General features: G+C 36.4%; 2 protein-coding genes across 3 annotated transcripts in view; one reads left to right on the plus strand and one right to left on the minus strand.

Moving 5' to 3' along the window:
* Window positions 1-2,693, plus strand: part of LOC136027616 (proline dehydrogenase 1, mitochondrial-like) — a gene marked incomplete at its 3' end in the record, with an annotated part of 64,871 nt that extends 62,178 nt beyond the window's left edge. The window contains 1 exon segment of the mRNA XM_065705033.1: window positions 2,500-2,693. Within this exon segment, the coding sequence (XP_065561105.1) occupies window positions 2,500-2,693 (194 nt within the window).
* LOC136027618 (esterase FE4-like) overlaps window positions 1-9,315 on the minus strand; it is a 191,316-nt gene that overhangs the window by 124,599 nt on the left and 57,402 nt on the right. The window lies entirely within an intron of this gene.

Genomic DNA, 9,315 nt, shown 5'->3' on the forward strand with positions numbered 1-9,315 from the left:
AAGGAAATTTGATGTTTGGAATGATATCGTGTCCAGAACTCTTATTTTATATCCCGACCAGATCTGATGACATTGGGGGGGGGGGGGAGTTGGAGGGGGAAAACCTAAAATCTTGGAAAACGCTTTGAGTGGAGGGATCGGGATGAAACTTGGTGGGAAAAATAAGCAGAAGACCTAGATACGCTATTGAAATAACCGGAACGGATTTGCTCCGTTTGGGGGAGTTGGGGGGGGGGATTAATTCTGAAAAATTAGAAAAAATGAGGTATTTTTAACTTACGGAGGAGTGATCGGATCTTGATGAAATTTGAAGTTTGGAAGGATATCGTGTCTCAGAGCTCTTATTTTAAATCTCGACTATTGAGGGGGGGGACCTAAAATCTTGGAAAACGCTTAGAGTGAAGGGATCAGGATGAAACTTGGTGGAAAAAATAAGCAGAAGACTTAGATACGTTATTGACATAACCGGAACAGATTTGCTCTGTTGGGGGGGGGGGGGGTTAATTCTGAAAAATTAGAAAAAATGAGGTATTTTTAACTTACGAAGGAGTAATCGGATCTTAATGAAATTTGAAGTTTGGAAGGATATCGTGTCTCAGAGCTCTTATTTTAAATCCCGACTGGATCTGGTGACATTGGGGGGAATTGAGGGGGACCTAAAATCTTGGAAAACGCTTAGGTTGAGGGATCGGGATGAAACTTGGCGGGGAAAATAAGCACAAGTCCTAGATACGTGATTGACATAACCGGAACGGATCCGCTCTCTTTGGGGGAGTTGGAGGGGGGGGGGGGGTTAATTCTGAACAAATTAGAAAATGAGGTATTTTTAACTTACGAAGCAGTGGTCGGATCTTAATGAAATTTGAAATTTGGAAGGCTATCGTGTCTCAGAACTCTCATTTTAAATCCCGACTATTGAGGGGGGGGGACCTAAAATCTTGGAAAACGCTTAGAGTGAAGGGATCAGGATGAAACTTGGTGGGAAAAATAAGCAGAAGACTTAGATACGTTATTGACATAACCGGAACAGATTTGCTCTGTTGGGGGGGGGGGTTAACTCTGAAAAATTAGAAAAAATGAGGCATTTTGAACTTACGAAGGAGTAATCGGATCTTAATGAAATTTGAAGTTTGGAAGGATATCGTGTCTCAGAGCTCTTATTTTAAATCCCGACTGGATCTGGTGACATTGGGGGGAATTGAGGGGGACCTAAAATCTTGGAAAACGCTTAGAGTGGAGGGATCGGGATGAAACTTGGCGGGGAAAATAAGCACAAGTCCTAGATACGTGATTGACATAACCGGAACGGATCCACTCTCTTTGGGGGAGTTGGGGGGGGGGTGTAATCCTGAACAAATTAGAAAAATGAGGTATTTTTAACTTACGAAGGAGTGGTCGGATCTTAATGAATTTTGAAATTTGGAAGGCTATCGTGTCTCAGAGCTCTTTTTTTAAATTCCGACTGGATCTGGGGGAATTGAGGGGGGGGGACCTAGAATCTTGGAAAACGCTTAGAGCTGAGGGATCAGGATGAAACTTGGTCGGAAAAATAAGCACAAGTCCTAGATACGTGATTGACATAACCGGGACGGATCCGCTCTCTTTGGGGGAGGAGGGTTAATTCTGAAAAATTAGAAAAATGAGGTATTTTTAACTTACGAAGGAGTGATCGGATCTTGATGAAATTTGATGTTTGGAAGGATATCATGTCTCAGAGCTCTTATATTAAATATCGACCTTATCCGGTGAAGGGGAAGTTGGGGGGGGGGGGGCGGAACCTAAAATCTTGGAAAATGCTTAGAGTGGAGGGATCGGGATGAAACTTGGTGGGAAAAATAAGCACAAGTCCTAGAGACGGGATTGACATAACCGGAACGGATCTGCTGTCTTTGGGGGAGCTGGGGGGGGAGGGTTAATTCTAAAAATTAGAAAAAATGAGGTATTTTGAACTTGCGAATGAGTGAATTTGCAAAAATTGAGGTATTTTTAACTTGCGAGTGGGTGATCGGATCTTAATGAATTTTGATATTTAGCTTGACCTCGTGACTCAGACCTCTTATCTTAAATCCCGACCGTAATTAAGCCTCTGATTTTCCTTTTAAAGCAATCTATTGATTCTTAGAATTTTGCTAGAGCTCATACCATATGAGCTCTTAGCTCTTGGCTCTTACGACCTCGTCACAAGTGTCATATGAGCTAGCTCTTGTTGTCTTAGCTAAATAATCAATATAAGTTTATATACGGCAAGCAATATAAATGAATTAATGTTTGAGATGAGTTGATAGCCCATTGAGGGGATATTGTTTAGTTTTTGTTTATTTATAAAGATTTATGTGTCGGAGTTAGCCTGACGAACCGAAAGGTTCGTCAAAAACAATAGTTTTTATTGTTTTGCAAACTTGTCTGTAAACAAAATAATACTTCTGAAAAAAAACAAGATTTGGGAAAATCAAAACCTAACAAATAATATTTGTATAATAATGAACATATTTTTTTTAGCTTCAGTTGTCTGAAACCATTATGAGAGCCCGCCAGTATTTCTCTGATGTGACAAAGGTAGACATTACTGGTAACATCATGGCTAAACACGTTTCACCCAAGTTGTTTGAGAGGAGGTTCAAGGAGGCAGATATTTCAGTTGATAATCCAGAGATTCAAAAATGGCTGAAACAAATGACTTATGACAAAGAAGGGTAAGAGGTGGCTGTCATTTTTCATGCGCCCTCCCCCCAAAATCCTAATTTTTTCTAAATTTTTGGGCACTTCTTAAAAATGTATTGCCCCCTCCCCTGAAAAAAGTCTTGCTTACGTCCCTGGGTATATTATTATTGAGTATCTTGATAATTTTTTAATTTGGCGTTTTTCTTGCGGGAATCTTGAGATATTAGGCCTTATTCGCTGACAAACCATATTTTTGACATGAGATTCAGATGGAGCAAGGAAGTTTTTAAAACTGGTTTTTTAATTGCAACTGTGGGAGAGCAAAGTTCGTAACCGGTGGAATCCACAGTCCTAAATTTTTCTTTCTATTTGACGTTCATAATACTGAAAACCCAGATTTGCCATTTTGATGATCTAGATTGTGAATGGAACGTCATATTTGACGTTCTTAAGACGGGAAATCAGATCATCGTTTTGATGACCTAGATTGTGAATGAAACGTTATATTTGACGTTCTTAACGCTGACAAACTACATCGTCGTTCTGATGACCTACATTGTGAATGGAGATTAATATTTGACGTACATATCACTGAAAAACTAGGTTGTCGTTTCGATGACCTAGGTTGTGAATGGAATGTTATATTTGACGCTCTTAACGCTGACTAGATTGTCGTTCCGATGACCTAGATCGTGAATGGAGAGTAATATTTGACGTACATATCACTGAAAAACCAGATTGTCGTTTTGATGACCTAGATGGTGAATGGAACGTTATATTTGACGTTCTTATCGCTGAAAGACTACATCGTCATTCCGATGACCTGGATTGTGAATGGAGAGTAATATTTGACGTACATATCACTGCAAAACCAGATCGTCATCTCGATGACCTAGATTTCGAATATCATGACACCGCCAAACCAGATCATTGTTCTGACGACGTAGACTGTGAGTGGAACGTCATATTTGGCGTTCACAACACTGACAAATCAGATTCTTGACTCAAGATTAAGAATTAGCTATAAACAAAAAAGTTTTAAAACTAGATTAGTGAATTGTAGCTTTGTTAAAGCAAAATTTGTAAACCCAACACACGATCGGGCAAAATCCCATCCCTAAATCAAAATTCTCTTTCAAGTACAGTTGTCATACTCGCAATCTTGATTATAGACTCGCAATTCTTCTTGGTGTTTTGATGACCCGGATTGTGGGTCGAATGCTATATTTCATTTTCATAACACTAAAAGCACGGATTTATTGTTCTGATGATCTAGATTGTGAGTGGAACGTCATATCTGACGTTCTTAAGACTGGAAATCAGATCATCGTTCTGATGACCTAGATTGAGAATGAAACGTTATATTTGACGTTCTTAACGCTGACAAACTACATCGTCGTTCCGATGACCTAGATAGTGAATGGAGATTAATATTTGACGTAAATATCACTGATAAACCAGGTCGTCGTTTCGATGACCTAGCTTGTGAATTGAACGTTATATTTGACGTTCTTAACGCTGACTAGATTGTCGTTCCGATGACCTAGATCGTGAATGGAGAGTAATATTTGACATACATATCAGTGAAAAACCTGATTGTCGTTTCGATGACCTAGATTGTGAATGGAACGTTATATTTGACGTTCTTAACGCTGAAAAACTACGTCGTCATTCCGATGACCTAGATTGTCAATGGAGAGTAATATTTGATGTACATATCACTGAAAAACCAGATCGTCATCTCGATGACCTAGATTTCGAATATCATGGCACTGACAAACCAGATCATTGTTCTGACGACGTAGACTGTGAGTGGAACGTCATATTTGGCGTTCATAACACTGACAAACCAGATTCTTGACTCAAGATTCAGAATTAGCTATAAACAAAAAAGTTTTAAAACTATATTAGTGAATTGTAGCTTTGTAAAAGCAAAATTTGTAAACCCAATTCAGGATCGGGCAAAATCCCATCCCCAAATCAAAATTCTCTTTCAAGTACAGTTGTCATACTCGTAATCTTGATTATAGACTTGCAATTCTGCTTGGTAATTTGATGATCCGGATTGTGGATCGAATGCTATATTTTATTTTCATATCACTAAAAGCACGGATTTGTTGTTCTGATGATCTAGATTGTGAGTGGAACGTCATATCTGACGTTCTTAAGACTGGAAATCAGATCATCGTTAGATTGTGAATGAAACGTTATATTTGACGTTCTTAATGCTGAAAAACTACATCGTCGTTCCGGTGACCTAGATTGTGAATGGAGATTAATATTTGACGTACATATTACTGACAAACCAGGTCGCCGTTTGGATGACCTAGCTTGTGAATGGAACGTTATATTTGACGTTCTTAACGCTGACTAGATTGTCGTTCCGATAACCTAGATCGTGAATGGAGAGTAATATTTGACGTACATATCACTGAAAAACCAGATTGTCGTTTCGATGACCTAGATTGTGAATGGAACGTTATATTTGACGTTCTTAACGCTGAAAAACTACATCGTCATTCCGATGACCTAGATTGTGAATGGAGAGTAATATTTGACGTACATATCACTGAAAAACCAGATCGTCATCTCGATGACCTAGATTTCGAATATCATGACACTGACAAACCAGATCATTATTCTGACGACGTAGACTGTGTGTGGAACGTCATATCTGACGTTCATAACAATGACAAACCAGTTTCTTGCCACAAGATTAAAAAAGAATCTCGTTTTCAATTATAGCTTCAAGTTATTTGATCTGTATGGATTTATTATTCGGTTTGTCAGCGAGAAAGGCCTATTGTTTTATTTTTGATTAAACCCCAAAACAGCACAAGAGAAATGAGTGTATTTTGCTTGTCTCAAAAGAGCACAAATGACACCTCAAATGGGACCCCAAAAGACCACAAGAGAAATGAGTGTATTATGCTCATTGGCCGCAGACCATGGTTCTGATAACGAAACTGTTTGTATCACCAAAAATAGTACTGTTCAAAACTCAAGAACATTTACATTCTGGTCAGTTGCGTCGGAGGAGCCAGGTCTTTAGTTGCTACCACAGAGGCTGCTGAGCAACCATTAGTTGCCACTGCCTTTGTTCAGCACAAGTACAAGGTCATGGATGGTTTATTGACTTGTGAATGGCTATTGTATAGGGAGAATTCTCGTCGGGGATAATAACTCTTCTGGTAATTATAATGATAATATGGTTACCAAGGCTAGCGGCACATTAAGCTTGTCGTTGGGGTTATTGATTATTCCATTAGAAAAAATTTGAAGTCCCAAGAAGTCGAATTTTGCCTGTAATATTTTAAGTCGAATGCTTGTCTCTTCTATTTTTTTCTACTAATTTTTTGAAATATTTATTTCTTGTTCAAAAAATTATTTTTGCGCAAGGTTTGAGTTGGGAAAATGGTTTAAAAAGATATGAATTGTGTTGAATAATACGTTAAATTACGTTTCAAATTAATACAGGTTATGGTTGCAACATGTTATGAATTCTCTCTGCAATCTGTTATGATTTGCTTATTTTGAGTGAGAAAAACTACGATGTAGGTATATTCTGATTTCATATTTAATATATAGAGATGTTTAGAAATTAGGTTAGGTATTTAATATAATTTGTTCTGGGTGGCCTGCTTTTCATAATTTTCTGTTGTAATTCCCATAATTTTGTTAATGAAGTATTACATTTTAATCATATTTTGGTATATTTCATTAGGATTAACCTAACTTCACTTCTTGGGTGTGTTCTGAATAATTAACAAGTACTATGTAATTAATTAATTTAATAGATATAATCAATCACTCATTTAAAGGATTTAATTGATCAATGAAATTAAGTTATCAAATTAATTTTGCTAATTTTCGAATTAAACTAAGCTTATTGTTGGAAAACTAAATTCCAGCAATTTTACTGTTGTCCCATTTAAATCACATAAAACAGGATGTATTTACAATAAAAAAAATAACAGGGAAGATCTTGTGTAGTATGTAGATGCTCAAATCACAGCCCCTGTGACTGATCCTGACGGGATGGTTGTGACGTTTTTCTTAAGTTATGCAATTAAATTATTTTTTAATAAAATGATTAATGACTAATCAGTTTAATTAATTTGATCAGCTAATATAATTGGTCTAATTAACTAATTTTTTAAATTAAACTAAGATTATTATTGGAAAATTCGATTCCATAACTGGAGTTAAATGTGCAGCATATATATCAAATTAGATCCTCAGTAGCTCTAAACCCGATAGGATGGGTGTGAAGTTTTTTCTTAATTTGTGAAACCAAGTTATTTTTAATAAGATAATTAGTTACTTTAATTATCATTTTAATAAATCTTATTAATTAAACTAATTAATTGGATTAATTTTTAAGCAAATTACGCTTGTTATTAAAGAACTAAATTCCAGCAATGGTACCGTCGTCTCATTTCAGTTACATAGATATACGATGTGTTTGGAATCAGCAAGAGCAAGGAACACCTACTGTGCAGCATGTAGATGCTCAAAATCAGAGCTACTGTAGCTCTGAACCTGACGGGATGGTTGCGACGTTCGTAAATTTAAATGTAGAATTTTACTTCGAATGGTGAAGGTCAAATATGTATTTGGTGTTGAAAATCAGCCGTGGAGTATATTTTGAACGTTGATGCTCAGAATTGGAGCTTCTGTAACTATTTCACGGGATGGTTGTGACCTTGGTAAATTTATTGTAGAATTTCACTTCAGATGGTGAAGGTTTAATCTGGTGTTTTCTGCGGTAGCTTGCACCATTTAAAAAAAAGTTTGGTTCTGTTCACTCTTGTCGCAGCAGCTTTCTTCTTCTTTCGAAATATTCTTCTTCGTCTGATTATGGATTCTATGAGGCTCAGAGAAAATTTTTTGGCCAAACATCACCTAATTTTTGTCTGTTTTCTTCCTAGTTCAGTTGAAAGACTTAAGACTCCCCTCCCCCTCTCTGTAGGAAGGCTTTGGTCTAAAATGTTTATTTTATCGCCTGGTAAAACTGTGGCGTAAATAATTGTATTTTGATTTTGTATTTCATATCTCCTTTTCCTTAAAAAAAAAGAAAAAAAAAAGGAAGAACTACGTCCAAAAATGCGCTGCATTTGTATTTTCATATTTGTACTCGCAGCTTCCAGTTAAAATATTGGTCAAAAATGCAATTTATTTGTATTTTATGTATTTTTTCCTCGTACTTTGCATAACCTAACTGTTTTTCCTAAATCAGTCCAACCCCCCTCCTCCCCTTTCTGCAGGAAGACTGGTCTAAAATGTTTATTTTAAGGCCTGGTTGGTGTAAATAATTGTATTTTGATTTCATATTTGCATCTCCTCTCCCTCAAAAAAAAACAGGCCAAAAAAGCGCTGCGTTCGTATTTTTGATATTTGTACTTGCAGCTTCCAGTTAAAATATTGGTCAAAAATGCAATTTATTTGTATTTTCTGTATTTTTTTTTCTCGTACCTTGCATAACCTAACTGTTTTTCCTAAATCAGTCTAACCCCCCTCCTCCCCTTTCTGCAGGAAGACTGGTCTAAAATGTTTATTTTATGGCCTGGTTGGTGTAAATAATTGTATTTTGATTTCGTATTTGCATCTCCTCTCCCTCAAGAAAAAACAGGCCAAAAAAACGCTGCGTTCGTATTTTTAATATTTGTACTTGCAGCTTCCAGTGAAAATGTTGGCCAAAAATGTAATTTATTTGTATTTTCGATATTTTTTTCCTCGCAGCTTGCATAACCTAACTTTTTATGTTTTTTTCCTAAATCAATCCAACCCCCCTCCTCCCCTTTCCGCGGGAAGACTGGTCTAAAATGTTAATTTTAAGGCCTGGTTTGTGTAAATAATTGTATTTTGATTTCCTATCTGTATCTCCTCTCGCTGAAGAAAAAACAGGTCAAAAATGCGCTGCGTTCGTATTTTTGATATTTTTACTCGCAGCATCTACCATCTAAATTTTTTCTGTTTTCCTACTGATACAAGAGCTCTGTGGCTTTTTCGATTTTGTAAAAAAAACTAATTCTCTTGATCAGTCCAGAAGTCCTATCGTCTCTTTCACGGTGAAATAATGATGGATTACCCACTATATACGTATTTCAAATCTTTATATACTACCTAAACATTTTTTCTCTTTTTTATTTACAGTTATAACAATAACTTTCTTCTTGTTCGAAACATTCTCTGGGATCAGTCCAATAAAATCAGTCCCTATAAAATCAGTCCCTATAAAAATATAACTATGTACCCTATAAAAATGTACCCTATAAAACCCTATAAAAATGTACGCCAAAAGTGCACTATGTTTACATTCGTAGCTTTGTACGCCAAAAAGAAAAAAAAGTTTTCAGCAACAAATATCTTTCTATTTTCGACATAATGTGACAATAGATCACTGAGATAGGTCCTGCAACCCCATCTCTCCCTGCCCCCTTTTCTTTGGAAAATTAGGCCCTGTTCCCCTCTTTACCTTCAAGCAATTTCTGTTTTTTTGGCAAAAAAAAAATAATCGACTAATTCTTTTTGCCTTTGGTTTTTCCCTTGTTCTTCCGTTCTTGATCTTTGCTACACTCCGTTCTAATAAAAAAACACTCCGTGCTATATACCGTAATTTTATTTTGTTTTATACCGTTCCTTCCTTTTCTC

The sequence above is a fragment of the Artemia franciscana genome, chromosome 5 (genome assembly GCF_032884065.1).
Source record: "Artemia franciscana chromosome 5, ASM3288406v1, whole genome shotgun sequence".
NCBI lineage: Eukaryota > Metazoa > Arthropoda > Branchiopoda > Anostraca > Artemiidae > Artemia > Artemia franciscana.